Here is a 16,268-nt window from a genome sequence, read left to right as displayed (position 1 = left end):
TTCTTATCATCAATTTCTCTCAGGCAATCATCAGTCATTTGTGTAAGTGCTGTGCTTGTTGAATGTCCTTCCCTATAGGCATGCTGAAAGTTTGGTGTCAATTTGTTTAATGTGAAATAGCACTGTATCTGGTCAAACACAATTTTTTCCAAAAGTTTACTAAGGGTTGGTAACAGGCTGATTGGTTGGCTATTTGAGCCAGTAAAGGAGGCTTTACTATTCTTGGGTAGCGGAATGACTTCTGCTTCCATCCAAGCCTGGGGGCACACACTTTCTAGTAGGCTTCAATTGAAAATATGGCAAATAGGAGTGGCAATATCATCTGCTCTTATCCTCAGTAATTTTCCATCCAAGTTGTCAGACCCCGGTGGCTTGTAATTGTTGATAGACAACAATCATGTTTTCACCTCTTCCACACTCACTTTAACGGAATTCAAAATTACAATGCTTATCTTTCATAATTTGGTCAGATATACTTGGATGTGTAGTGTCAGCGTTTGTTGCTGTCATGCCTAAATTTGCTAATCTTGCCAATGAAAAATTTTTTTTTAGTAGTTGGCAATATCAGTGGGTTTTGTGATGAATGAGCCATCTGATTCAATGAAGGATGGAGCTGTTTGCCTTTTTTCCCAAAATGTCATTTAAGGTGCTCCAAAGCTTTTTACTTTATTCTTCTTTTTATTCAGTTTAGTCACATGAGTTCTCCATTTGCAGTACGTTTGCCAATTGGTTGTGTAGCCAGACTTATTTGCCATTCCTTTTGACTCATCCCTCTCAACCATACAATGTTTCAAATCCTCATCAATCCACGGGGATTTAACCGTTTTTAACAGCCATTTTCTTAATGGGTGCATGCTTATTAGTAACTGGAAAAAACAATTTCATAAATGTGTCAAGTGCAGCGTCTGTTTGCTCCTCATTACATACCACAGACCAACAAATATTCTTTACATCAACAACATAGGAATCACTACAAAACGTATTGTATGACCTCTTATACACTATATTAGGCCCAGCCTTTGGAACTGTGGTTTTCCTAGACATGGCTACTATATTGTGATCACTACATCCGGTGGATCTGGATACTGCTTTCAAGTACATTTCTGCAGCATTAGTAAACATGTGATGAACACAAACAAAATAATTTGGGTGGATCCCATCCTCCTTATAAAACGTGTTTTGTTTCCAAAAGGTATTGAAATTGTCATCAAAAGTTACACCCATTGAGCTGCAATAATCACGTAACCAGTTGTGAAGAGAAAGAATCCTGCTAAAGTGTTCAATGCCACGATTCAGAGAGGGCACAGGGCCAAATAGGATGGGTCTTCTGATAGTGTCTAGCAGAGTCAATTAGCTCTTTAAAATTCAATTTCAGCTGTTCAGAGCTGCCCTTCATAATGTAATTAAAACCCACATGGACTACAATAGAATCGATTTCCATGTCCTGATGTAGTACATCCGGGAGCAGCTTAGTAATGTAATTTACTCGAGCTCCGGGATAGGACATTGTTTTTCGCACCAGGAACAGTCACATTTCTTACCATGGAGCTGCCCAAAATCACGGCTGGCGAGAAGGACGAGGAAGGAAAATGTTCAGGAATTAGTGGCTGTGATAGTAGAAAACTGAGGATGGATTGTAGTTACTCCACATTACTTACCTAAATGACAAAGTGAAAAGAAGGAAGCCTGTACAGAATACAAATATTCCAAAACATGCATCCTGTTTGCTATAAGACACCAAAGTAAAACTGCAAAAAAATGTGGCAAAGAAAATAACTTTATGTCCAGAATAGGAAATGGTATGTTTGGGGCAAATGCAACAACATGTTACTGAGTACCACTCTTCATATTTTCAAGCATGGTGGTGACTGCATCATATTATGGGTATGTTTGTCACCGGCAAGGACTGGGTAGTTTATAATACCTTTTGTTCAATGGGTCCGCATTCAAAAAGATATCGCATAAAGCGTACTTCGTTTTTCGATTTTTTTCATTCTTTTCACTGAATCAGGGATAGCGTACACAGACGTTTCGGCTTTGCAGCCATCTTCTTCTTTGTAAAAAAACAGAATAAAGCTAAGCACAGGTAAAATCCTAGGGGAAAACCTGTTTCAGTCTGCTTTCCAACAGACGCTTGGAGACAAATTCACCTTTCAGCAGGACAATAACCTTAAACAGAAGGCCAAGTATACACTGGAGTTGCTTACCAAGAAGACAGTGAATGTTCCTGAGTGGCCGAGTTACATTTATGTACAAAGTCTCTATATAAAGGATAAACGTATGAAATGTGCCCCTGACTGTCTGTTAACATTTGGTAATGTAGGCTAGGTTTGGTTAAACCTCATATTCGTATGACTGCATCTCCTCCAGCAGTAGCAGCAGCAGCAGCTAGATTTGGGTACTGAAGACTTGAGTTCCCATCAACAAAGTTCTGAAAGAATGATGTCTTAAGATTTGTGATACACCATGTAGCCTAACAAAGTTAGCTAGCTGACGTTAGCTAACAAAGTTTAACTTAGTTGTATAATGTTAACATTGTTGCTAACTTTATCTAGCCAGTTTATTTTATTTCTCTTAGTAATATATTGAGATATCAGACATTATGAAAAAGGTTAACTTAGTTGCTTACCTTGGAGCAAACATGTGTCCTTCATTAGCTATCTTGCTTGTTGTGTTCAACTGTGAATGAAGTCGTCCACAAAGTTTGATCCACAAACTACACTTCTCTCTGTTAGATTTTGGTTTTGGAAAGGGTTTATCACATATAGATATCGCATAAAGCATACTTCATATATATATATATATATATATATTTTAAATATATATATACACAGAGGCAACCTGTCATTCAGGGCAGGTGGGGCTTTGAGCCCCACATTTTTAGCCGGCTTGCCTGTTTTGCATGTTATTTTGGCATTAATACGTGTCACATATCAGTTTGCAAACAATGTAAAAAAAAATATATCATAGACTTAATAAAGCCGCATGCATACAAACATGGTCTCTTTTGTTTTCTTGAATAAGGCAGTTCCAAAATGCAGGTGTTTCAGCCTAGCTCAGTGCTTTCTGTGGTAGTGGGGCCAGCCAGCAGAAAATACGGAGCGTTGCGCCGTGATTGGCCCCATGTTCTGTCACTCATGGGGACACTACGTCACCACCAAGTCTAAGGGTAGAGCTAGAAAATTCTAGCCCCTTGTGTGCTGCCATAGAGTTACATTAGAAGTGCCCATCCAAGAAGGCTCAAGGTCATTGGCCACAGATAAAATGACGCCAAATCACGTTATATGTACAGTAGCTTTAATTGGACTGATCATGTCAACATCATATTTTCAAAATCTTAGCTGGAAAATCCTTTTTAATCCTTGTCATATGAAGAGAAATAATGAAGAGAAATTATAGATAAAACGTATGGGTGCTCATCGGCCATTGGACATAAACATTACACAACAAGTTGGAAATCGCAAATTCAACAATAAGTGGTTTGGAAGGAATCAGTGACAGTGGCTAAGTGCAAGCATTGCAAAGCCATCACTAGCCTGCTATTCAGTGGAGTTACTGTGTGGTTCCAAATCTGGAATTAAGGGGATCTTTTCCAAATTTAAAATGATAAACTTTCAACATTGGCCATGCTGTCAATGAAGCATGATTTGTGCCGCGCTCAAATCAACTGTTAACTGCGAAAACTTGATTTGAGTGAGGTCAAGACAACTGGGAAGTCGGGAATAAACGAGCTCCGACTGGGAAAATACGTTTTGAACGGTCATCTAACTCGGAATTGTAAATCCAGCCTCTTTCTAGAGCTGCGACCTGAAGATCAATGACGTCATCATGATTCAACCTTGTTTTTCCCACGAAGGTCCGCCACTCCACCTTCCTGTTCAAGTGAGCACAGCACAACAAGATGAGTCCAAAAATGTATTGTATACTGCTGCATAAATGATGTAATATGCCAGGGAGATATGTATACTGTAGCTAAGAAAGTAATACTAAGTGTATGTTGTGTTGTAAGATGTTAGTAGTCCAAGTGCCTCACCCTAATAATTTGGTCTATTTACCCCTCTTCATTTCGCCTACTGTTCTGACTTGGTGGTGCACATGTAGCCTATAACCCTCACTAACTTTTACAGATGCACAATTGAAAGTATCCTGTCGGGCTGTATCACCGCCTGGCACAGCAACTGCACCGCCCGCAACCGCAAGGCTTTCCAGAGGGTGGTGCGGTCTGCACAACGCATTACCGGGGGCAAACTACCTGCCCTCCAGGACACCTACAGCACCCGATGTCACATGAAGGCCAAAAGGATCATCAAGGACATCAACCACCCGAGCCACTGCCTGTTCACCCCGCTATCATTCAGAAGGCGAGGTCAGTACAGGTGCATCAAAGCTGGGACCAAGAAAAAAACAGCTTCTATCTCAAGGCCATCAGACTGTTAAACAGCCATCACTAGCACATTAGAGGCTGCTGCCTATAAGCATAGACTAGAAATCACTGGCCACTTTAATAATTTTTACATATCTGACATTACTCATCTCATATGTATATACTGTATTCTATACTATTCTACGGTATGTTAGTCACTAAATGTTTACATATCTGGCATTACTCATCTCATATGTATATACTGTTTTCTATACTATTCTACGATATCTCATTCACTTAATAATGTTTACATATCTGGCATTACTCATCTCATATTTATATACTGTATTCTATACTATTCTACTGTATCTTAGTCACTTAATAATGTTTACATAGCTTGCATTACTCATCTCATATGTATATACTGTTTTCTATACTATTCTACGATATCTCATTCACTCAATAATGTTTACATATCTGGCATTACTCATCTCATATTTATATACTGTATTCTATACTATTCTACGGTATGTTAGTCACTAAATGTTTACATATCTGGCATTACTCATCTCATATGTATATACTGTTTTCTATACTATTCTACGATATCTCATTCACTCAATTATGTTTACATATCTGGCATTACTCATCTCATATGTATATACTGTATTCTATACTATTCTACGGTATGTTAGTCACTAAATGTTTACATATCTGGCATTACTCATCTCATATTTATATACTGTATTCTATACTATTCTACGGTATGTTAGTCACTAAATGTTTACATATCTGGCATTACTCATCTCATATTTATATACTGTATTCTATACTATTCTACTGTATCTCAGTCCGTTCCGCTCTGGCATCGCTCGTCCATATGTATATAGTCTTAATTCATTCCTACTTAGATTTGTGTGTATTGGGTATATGTTGTGTAATTTGTTAGATATTACTTGTTAGATATTACTGCACTGTCGGAGATAGAAACACAAGCATTTCGCTACACCCGCAATAACATCTGCTAATCACTTGTATGTGACCAATAAAATGTGATTTGATATAACCTGTTTTAAAGAAATGTAATCATCCAATATTGTAAGAGCTTTCATTGTCTGCTTATATGACCCCTTTATTTATCCTATGGTTCTGACTTGGTGTACAGGGAGAACATTGTAAGAACGGCCCATGTTCTGAATTCTGTCTCTGTACATTTCAAAAGTGCTAAACCAATAGTTATATTGACTATGTCCGTCCTAGCTCGCTCATTAATGTCTTAATCGAAATTTCGGATTGCCTCTTATCTGCTTGTTGTCCACTTAACGCATAGTTTGTACATCTCAACTGTCATTAGAAACCACATTTGTTTAAGCAAGTCGGCTATATCAGCTATGTTTTTTAAAAGGCAGTAAATGAGGCTGAATGAACTGTTTTGCTGCCAGGCAAGGCTCCGCTGATAGCCAGGTGTAGCAGTGGTAAGATGTTGGGACTGCTGTTGGGACAGCTTTATGTAGGACCTAACAGTTTGTGGGCACCGTTTGTCACCGTTATAGTGCAATGAATGTATTGTTTAGTGTTGTGTTGCCACTACACATTTTTTTGTTTTGCCCCACCAAGATTTACAAGCTAAAATCGCCACTGTATGTATATATAAAAAAGACACCACCCTCTAACCTCTCCAGGTACCAACTGTCAGTATTATATGTGCCCCAGTTACACCGTTTAACAATTTTATGTTCACTTGAAAAATATTTCTCCCTGGTTGCGGTCCAAACACGTAAAAGACACACCCCTCAGCCCTCAAAGTAAGTGGACACTTCTGATGATGTATCATGATGTCTGACGAGTATACACTTGCAGGGAAAGGGGCGAGGGAAGAAGGAATGATTTTGAAATGGACCACCCTTGGCCGGAAATTCATCACTCGTTCATTCTGCGATGATTGTGTTAACAGCCACCAGTAGCTTGTGGGTGCTTTATATGCACTACTATGTCTACATGTCTACTTATATTAAATATATAATTATTGATATACGCCTACTGTATGATAGCTAGCAGATTAATTAGCTAACTAACGTTAGCCTGCCTAGCTGGAACGTCTGAAGAAGGAAAGTGTTTTGTTTCTACAATTTCCAAAAGATAACCAAACAAAAACATATTTACTTTTAACGAGACGTGTTTGTGCCGTCATGTGCATAGGTAGCACAATTTCTAACTTATTTGCATTTGTTTTTTACTTACACTTGTATGGTGACTTCTCCATTGATGTTGTTTTTAAGTTTTCGCAGACTTTTCTTAGCGGATGTACAATCATCGCGAATTGAATTATGGGTAGTTTCAGGCCCCGGAGTGAACATAATTGTACACTTGCAAAGCCCACTAAAAACGAGGCTGCGGTCCAAACACTTAAAAGACAAACCCTCAGCCCAAGGAGGGCGGTCCAAATGATTAGCCAAGCAAGGGAAGTTTGCAACATAAGCCCCTCAGCCCTCAGTTTTAGTCGGGTTTGCGAGTGTACAATTATGTTCACTCTGGGGCCTGAAACTCCCCATCATTACATTTGCGACGATTGTACATCCACTAAGAAAAGTACATTTGGAAAACACGTATGAGTATGGTGGGCTGAAATTTCTGGACTTTACTACCTTAAATAATACTTTTAAGATCAATTGGATAAAACAATTCCTAAGAAGACCCACTTCTATGTGTAATTTTAGTCCTCATCATGTCTTCTCTACTTTTGGTGGCCTTAACTTCATTTTGGTTTGCAATTATAATATTGACAAAGTTCCAGTGAAACTCTGCTTTTCATCGGCAGGTTCTCTTGTCATGGTCCTTAATTTATAAGCATAATTTTTTATCCACACAGATATTATTTGGGAATAATCTGGATATATTGTATAAAAATACTTCTTTGTTTTTAGAATATTGGTTCCCGAAATAATATTCTGTTGGTGAGCCAACTTGTAAATGCAGAGGGTTCGTATCACTTTACAAGATCCCTGTAACACCTAAAGATTTTGCAATTGTTTTAGATGCCATTCCCTCAGGTGTTGCTTTATTATTCAGGAACGTGTCAAGATCTGACCCTCAGAACCTACCTTCCATTAACCCTGTTGACTCATCAGCAGGAAAGATTTGTTTCTCTATTGGTCCATTCAACAACAGAGCGATACGAACCTTGTTTCAGCAGGATGTTGTTAATGTCATGCCTTATTGGAACGGTTTTATTGATAATATCTATGTACTTTCTGTATTGATTTGTTGTTAATAAAAATTACAATTAAAAAAAAGGGACTGAGGGGATAGTGTGTCTTTTAAGTGTTTGGACTACATACCAGGGCTGAGGGGGCTTACGTTGCAAACTTCCCTTGCTTGGCTAATCATTGGACTTCCCTCCGAGATGGCGAGGGTGTGTGTTTTAAGTGTTTGGACCGCACATGTAGGCCATAGACGCAATGAGGATTTTTTGCGAAAAGTGTCCGAGGTCTGAGTGGCTGGTTACGGTAAGCTCTGGTTGGTCAATCGCGGTTCAGGGGCGGAGTTTAGAGCAGGGTCAATTGGATGGAAACCGTTCGCACACAACTGATGCTTTGTAGCGATGCATTCAAGGGCATGGTTTATATGACGACATGGTGGGTGTGTTCTTTGCTGACAATTAGTGTTTGGTTTCACATTATATTCGTTCAGTCAACATGCGTTCTTCCCACAAGGGTGTATCCGGCGACCACCATAATTTTTTTTGCGTAAATAGAGTGATATTATAGTACCTGTGCAGCAACAAAATTGACCGCATAACATATTTGATTATTACGCCAAGTGCATGAACTGGGATGTCTGCAACGGACTGGTACGCGCACAAATCCCTCGGAGAAGGTCTGTACTGGATCCAGGAGAAGTTTTTTGAATCGTCAAACAGAGCAAATATTTGGCTCCTTCGAGGATCTCACCAAGATGTAGTGATAGACACAGGCTTGGGGTTGAGGAGTTTACCAGATTACATTAACACCAAAGGTCTGCTTGGAGACGACCCGCAGCGAAAGAACCCCATTTTGGCGATCGCCACCCACGCCCACTTCGACCACTCAGGTGGTCTGCATCAGTTCGAACAGGTGGGAGTCCACAGTGCAGAGGTCGATGCACTGGCCAACGGAGACAACTTCGAGACCGTCACGTGGCTGTCCGACAGAGAGATAGTCCAGGCTCCCTGGCCAGGATGGAGGGCCAGAGAATACAGAGTCAAGGCTGTACAACCAACACACATACTACAAGAAGGTAATAACCAAACCATACAATCTAGTGGTTATGGTACACCAATGTGGTGGCATGATTGTTACCAGTAATCTGAAAGACCATTAGCTGTGTTCAGTCTCTAATGCATGATATGGATTTGAGAGAAGGATATGGTCAATATGAATGTAATTACACAGTCCTTAAAGGATGTGGATTTGCCCCTTGTTACAGAAAATCGACATTGCATTGGAATCCGCTTTCACATTAAGCTGCATCCCATAGGGAAATGTATACTGCAGAGTAGACTTGGCAGGGCACCAACACTGACCTCCCAACTCACACACACACACACACACACACACACACACACACACACACACACACACACACACACACACACACACACACACTCGTGCACAGGTGCGCATGCACACATGCAAGAACACACGCACACACACACAGCCTCACATCAAGCATGATCCACCCCTATTTTATACAGTTTTGTAACTGTATAATCAATCTCATCATACTCTCTCAATAGAAGTCAGAGCTTCAAAAAGGCCTATTGTTTAGTCTCTGACTGCACATTCGTAAGATGACGTTTCACTCCCTACATCAGTTTGACTAGGTTACATGAACTGTACAATGTTGTTGCTTACAATAGGTCCCATAGGAGGGATTATTTAAGGTCATGGCTTTAATGTGTGAATGACAGTGGCTCACAAATAGCATTAGTGGTTGTTATTCTGCAGTATGCCTGTATCTGCAGAGATGCTATTTTCATACTCAGCCCATAACTTTGATGGATTTTATTTCAGCCAGGGAAGTACAGCAGCCTAGACCCAGCCATAGTGAATTACCCGATCCAGGACCTGAGCGGGTCCGGATCCAGAATTCTAAATAATGTCACTTGTCAGATCTGATATGATTGTCACGGGTCTCAGGTATGTGTAGTTTTAACTGACTTGTCCGGAAGGGCCCGTACAGATCCAAACGTGACTGCTGCAGTAGAGAGAGAGAGAGAGAGCGCCTACATTTTATAATTTATGCTGCTGCTCTTGCTTTTCACACCGGCACAGACACCCACATACACATACACATGATAACACACACACTCTACACACACACACATACACATGGATTTTGTATTGTAGATAAACTATATATACAACAGTGTGTGGACATCACTTCAATAGTGGATTTGGCTATTTCAGCCACACCCATTGCTGACTGGTGTATAAAATTGAGCACACAGCCATGCAATCTCCATAGACAAACATTGGCAGTAGAATGGCCTTACTGAAGAGCTCAGTGACTTTCAACGTGGCAGCGTCATAGAATGCCACCTTTCCAACAAGTTTGTCAAATGTCTGCCCTACTAGAGCTGCCCCGGTCAACTGTAAGTGCTGTTATTGTGAAGTGGAAACGTCTAGGAGCAACAACGTCTCGGATGCGAGGTGGTAGGCCACACAAGCTCACAGAACGGGACGACTGACTGTTGAAGCGTGCAGCACGTGTAAAAATAGTCTGTCCTCAGTTGCACACAATGCTAAGATCACAATGCGCAATGCCAAGCATTGGCTGGAGTGGTGTAAAGCTCGCCGCCATTGGACTCTGGAGCAGTGAAAACACGTTCTCTGGAGTGATGAAACACGCTTCCCCATCTTGCAGTCCGACGGATGAATCTAGATTTGGCGGATGCCAGGAGAACATACCTGCCCGAATTCATAATGCCAACTGTAAAGTTTGGTGGATGAGGAATAATGGTCTGGTGCTGTTTTTCATGGTTCGGGCTAGGCCCCTTAGTTCCAGTGAAGGGAAATCTTAACGATACAGCATACAATGACATTCTAGACGATTCTGTGCTTGCAACTTTGTGGCAACAGTTTGGGGAAGGCCTTTTCCTATTTCAGCATGACAATGCCACCGTGCACAAAGCGAGGTCCGTACAGAAATGGTTGGTTGTGATCGGTGTGGGAGAACTTGACTGGCCTGCACAGAGCCCTGACCTCAACCCCATCGAACACCTTTGGGATGAATTGGAACGCCGACTGCGAGCCAGGACTAATCGCCCAACATCAGTGCCCGACCTCACTAATGCTCTTGTGGTTGAATGGAAGCAAGTCCCCACAGCAAGGTTCCAACATCTAGTGGAAATCCTTCCCAGAAGAATGGAGGCTGTTATAGCAGCAAAGGGGGGACCAACTCCATATTAATGATTAAGATTTTGGAATGAGATGTTCGATGAGCAGGTGTCCACATACATTTGGTCATGTATTGTATGTGGTACTAGAGTAGTGGCCTGATGGCACATACTTAATGTGTTGTGAAAAGTATTATGACATGTAGTCATGTAATATTTAGTTTTTGTATATAACTGCCTTAATGTTGCTGCACCCCAGGAAAAGATCCTTAATAAATACAAATACAGCGGAGCGTGGTGCGTGTAGCTTGTTGTTGACCAATCATGAGTCATCAAAGCGGCATTATAAACTGGGTGGTTCGAGCCGTTAATGCTGATTGACTACAGCTGTGGTATATCGTACCGTTTACCATGGGTATGACAAAACATTTATTTTTACTGCTCTAATGACGTAGGTAACCAGTTTATAATAGCAATAAGGCACCTTGAGGCTTTGTGATATATGGCCAATATACCACGGCTAAGCGCTGTGTCCATAAGAACAGCTCTTAGCCGTGGTATATTGGCCATATACCTGCTTGGGCCTTATTGCTTAAATAAGCTACAGCCGTAGAGCCTCGCTCTGTGTGTGGCAAAAGTTTGAAGATATCTACACGAATCAATGGAAGATGGAATTAAAATGACAGAATTAAAAGTTAAAGGAGAAGGACGGCATCTGGATCCGACCAGGTCTGTACGGAACGGCTCTAGTTGTCCTCAGGTCCGTTTGGAACGATCTCTATATTTAAAAAAACAGATGCATATCAGGTCCGGATGGGAAAGCTCCAGGTCCATTTTGGAATTTGGACCCATGAAGACGTCTAAAACAAACAAGCACGCAAGCACGCACGCATGCACACACACACACACACACACTCCTGAACCATATTCTTCATCATAGCAGGTCTTTTGACCCGTCTTGTTTAATTTTCACTCATTGCTGCTCACTTGACAAAGTTGGAGCAAACTCTCCCCACCTAGCGTCCTATCCCTGTGTAATTTGTGCGCCAGTCAATACATTTCTGCTGTGTCAGTGCTGCAATGCAGTTGGAATATCTTATTGCTCAATGAGTCCATTTTCCCCGTCTCTCTCTCCTTGCTCTCCCTCAGGTGATGTCATCAACCTGGGCGACAGGCAGCTGACGGTGCTGCACATGCCCGGCCACTCCCGGGGAAGCATCTGCCTGCACGACGGGGACAACAAGATGCTGTTCAGCGGGGACGTGGTCTATGACGGAGCCATGATCGACTGGCTGCCCACCAGCCGGGTCAGCGACTACGTCAGTAGCTGTGAGCGCCTGGTGGGGCTGGTGGATAGTGAGCAGGTGGACCAGGTAATGCCGGGACACTATCACACGTTTGGTGCAAAACGGCTCCACCACATCGCCTCGGGGTACATCGACAGAGCCGGCACCTGCCCGGCACGCTTCTCCACATTTGCCTGGAGGACCTTGGCCGGATTGGCGCTACGGGCGTCCAACACACGTGGCATCTGCTAGCCACATGAAGAGGCTGGCACCCCAGGTTGAATCTTTTGCAGAGTTAGACTGGGGGATGTGAGGAAGATAATTCACCCCCTCAATTAACAGGATTTCCTTGTACTGTCTATTATAAACTGATGTGATCCAATGTATGTTATTTTAAATTATTCATCAAAATGCCCCCATTGAATTACATCAGGCAATGATTGACAGAATATTGAGATTCCCATTATTACAGGATTCATTAAAGACTGGAAAATTAATCTTGTTCATTATGTAATATTAAGATAAATATTAAGTTGTGTGATTGTTGGAATGCTCTTTCCCATGAGGTAGCCTAGTAGTTAGAGCGTTGGATTAGTAACTGAAAGGTTGCAAGTTCAAATCCCTGAGCTGACAAGGTACAAATCTGTCATTCTGCCCCTGAACAGGCAGTTAACCCACTGTTCCTAGGCCGTCATTGAAAATAAGAAATTGTTCTTAACTGACTTGCCTAGTAAAAAAATGAAATATGGCAGTGTTTCTTAACCCCAGTACCTCGGGAGTCCCCACAACTACTTAAGCTCTTGATCATTAGTTGAATCAGGTGTGCTATCGCTGAGCTAAAACATATTTAAGAAACATTAGGGAGGCCCGCTTGGACTGGAGATGAATAACATAGTTCCCTTAGGGGACACAATGTGACAACACAACACCTACACAGAGACCAACAGACACAGACAGACAGAGGGCATGACTCATCAGTATATTTTATAACCTTGTCCCCCAGGCTAAGAGGGAGGGAGCTGGTGGAGGAGACCTATATATTTTGTAACACTAGTCTTGGGCGGGCCAAGTTTTTTTCGGGCCGCCTATGAATAAATAAAAAACATTTTCAGGGCGGATTTTTTTTGTCTGTGTTATCTAATATTTATATATTTATTAATTCCATTATTTTACTTTTAGATGTGTGTATTGTTGTGAATTGTTTTTAGATACTACTGCACTGTTAGAGCTAGGAACACAAGCATTTTCTCTACACCCGCAATAACATCTGCTAAATATGTGTATGTGACCAATAAAACTTGATTTCATTCAATTGACTAAAACCAGATAAAGTATGTAGAAAAGATAATGGGCCTATATATTTATAAATAGGATTATCTTTGAGAACTAACAATCACTGAAATAAAAGCTAGACAGTCAGGGAGAATATATATGGATTTTGTTTGAGTCACTCAGATGGCATAAACCATGGCAAAATGTGTAGAATTGTAGGACATTTTCTTAAAAGAAAAACGTCAGCCTCATTGCAAAATGTGTAGAATTGCAGGAACTTTATTCTCTTTGAGAACTAACAAATACTTAGAGGTCCTCCTGTTGGCCCCAGTGACTACATGTAGCTGTTCTAAAGCAAAGTTCCTGCAATTCTACACATTTTGCAATGAGGCTGACGTTTTTCTTTTAAGAAAATGTCCTACAATTCTACACATTTTGCCATGGTTTATGCCATCTGAGTGACTCAAACAAAATCCATTAATTAAAAAAATATATATATATTCTCCCTGACTGTCTAGCTTTTATTTCAGTGATTAAGTCAACAGCTGCACCATTGGCCATGCCCCCCACCTAAACCCCATTTTAATCCAGAAAAAGCCCCGCACTGTATAATCCATCACACTCGCAATAGAATAAAAGTGTTAGCACATTCTTGAAATGAGACAATCCAGTTATTGTGGTTTTTCCTTTTACTTTCAACACTGTGAAAATGGCATTTTCAACAAGCACAAATTCCTATTGAAAGATTCATGTGACAGTTTGGCTGCTTTCCAATTCTTTACCCTTTTCCCAAAGTGTGCACTTTTACACTCCACATCATAGATTTAACAATGGTGAAAACTCTGTCTAGCAAAGGATTTTACCAATTCACAATTATTTTAAAATCCATGACTGTTAATGTGTGGAAGTGCACACTGGGAGACGGGTGGAGAATCGCGACGCAGCCTTGGATTCCGTGTGCAGAGAATGATCGTGATAACTAGGTCAATGGCTCTTGGAGTACATTCAGACTTCAACTTTAAATGGATGAAATATTAATTCCGTCTCTAAACTATATATAAACAAAATACTTTGGCATGCACTCGTTTTATTATTTATTTTGAATAGAGTGTGTGGACAAGCTCTGTAAATTGAATGGGTCTATGTTGACATAGGTTTTTGGTCAACTGACACAGAGTTAGTCAACATTGACAAAAAGCACATGGTGTTTGATCGAGAGTGATGTTTGATCTAGGGTTAGTGGATGGCTTCAATCCTCATGTCATACTGACGTGACATTTCTACTGGGATTATTTGATGTACAGTGGGGAGAACAAGTATTTGATACACTGCCGATTTTGCAGGTTTTCCTACTTACAAAGCATGTAGAGGTCTGTAATTTTTATCATAGGTACACTTCAACTGTGAGAGACGGAATCTAAAACAAAAATCCAGAAAATCACATTGTATGATTTTTAAGTAATTCATTTGCATTTTATTGCATGACATAAGTATTTGATCACCTACCAACCAGTAAGAATTCCGCCTCTCACAGACCTGTTAGTTTTTCTTTAAGAAGCCCTCCTGTTCTCCACTCATTACCTGTATTAACTGCACCTGTTTGAACTCGTTACCTGTATAAAAGACACCTGTCCACACACTCAATCAAACAGACTCCAACCTCTCCACAATGGCCAAGACCAGAGAGCTGTGTAAGGACATCAAGGATAAAATTGTAGACCTGCACAAGGCTGGGATGGGCTACAGGACAATAGGCAAGCAGCTTGGTGAGAAGGCAACAACTGTTGGCGCAATTATTAGAAAATAGAAGAAAATAGAAGAAGTTCAAGATGATGGTCAATCACCCTCGGTCTGGGGCTCCATGCAAGATCTCACCTCGTGGGGCATCAATGATCATGAGGAAGGTGAGGGATCAGCCCAGAACTACACGGCAGGACCTGGTCAATGACCTGAAGAGAGCTGGGACCACAGTCTCAAAGAAAACCATTAGTAACACACTACGCCGTCATGGATTAAAATCCTGCAGCGCACACAAGGTCCCCCTGCTCAAGCAGGCGCATGTCCAGGCCCGTCTGAAGTTTGCCAATGACCATCTGGATGATCCAGAGGAGGAATGGGAGAAGGTCATGTGGTCTGATGATTCAAAAATAGAGCTTTTTGGTCTAAACTCCACTCGCCGTGTTTGGAGGAAGAAGAAGGATGAGTACAACCCCAAGAACACCATCCCAACCGTGAAGCATGGAGGTGGAAACATCATTCTTTGGGGATGCTTTTCTGCAAAGGGGACAGGACGACTGCACCGTATTGAGGGGAGGATGGATGGGGCCATGTATTGCGAGATCTTAGCCAACAACCTCCTTCCCTCAGTAAGAGCATTGATGATGGGTCGTGGCTGGGTCTTCCAGCATGACAACGACCCGAAACACACAGCCAGGGCAACTAAGGAGTGGCTCCGTAAGAAGTATCTCAAGGTCCTGGAGTGGCCTAGCCAGTCTCCAGACCTGAACCCAATAGAAAATCTTTGGAGGGAACTGAAAGTCCGTATTGCCCAGCGACAGCCCTGAAACCTGAAGGATCTGGAGAAGGTCTGTATGGAGGAGTGGGCCAAAATCCCTGCTGCAGTGTGTGCAAACCTGGTCAAGAACTACAGGAAACGTATGATCTCTGTAATTGCAAACAAAGGATTCAGTACCAAATATTAAGTTCTGCTTTTCTGATGTATCAAATACTTATGTCTTGCAATAAAATGCTAATTAATTACTTAAAAATCATACAATGTGATTTTCGGGATTTTTGTTTTAGATTTCGTCTCTCACAGTTGAAGTGTACCTATGATAAAAATTACAGACCTCTACATGCTTTGTAAGTAGGAAAACCTGCAAAATCGGCAGTGTATCAAATACTTGTTCTCCCCACTGTATATCATTTCCACTAAAAGGAGAGATATGACAGAATAAATAATCCAAGGCTG

The 16,268-nt window shown here is 41.3% G+C and overlaps 1 protein-coding gene across 1 annotated transcript; it reads left to right on the top strand.

Annotated features, from left to right (window-relative positions):
- The first annotated feature begins 7,961 nt into the window (after positions 1 to 7,961).
- Positions 7,962 to 12,522, top strand: LOC139577197 (acyl-coenzyme A thioesterase MBLAC2-like). The gene is made up of 2 exons (XM_071404120.1): positions 7,962 to 8,638; positions 11,889 to 12,522. Exons 1-2 carry the CDS (start codon positions 8,197 to 8,199, stop codon positions 12,275 to 12,277), a joined length of 831 nt encoding a protein of 276 aa, XP_071260221.1. The 5' UTR covers positions 7,962 to 8,196; the 3' UTR covers positions 12,278 to 12,522.
- Positions 12,523 to 16,268: the final 3,746 nt, after the last annotated feature.

Source organism: Salvelinus alpinus, chromosome 5, assembly GCF_045679555.1.
Source record: "Salvelinus alpinus chromosome 5, SLU_Salpinus.1, whole genome shotgun sequence".
Lineage (NCBI taxonomy): Eukaryota > Metazoa > Chordata > Actinopteri > Salmoniformes > Salmonidae > Salvelinus > Salvelinus alpinus.
The sequence above is the reverse complement of the archived record's forward strand: the minus strand, read 5'-3'. Positions and strand labels throughout refer to the sequence as shown.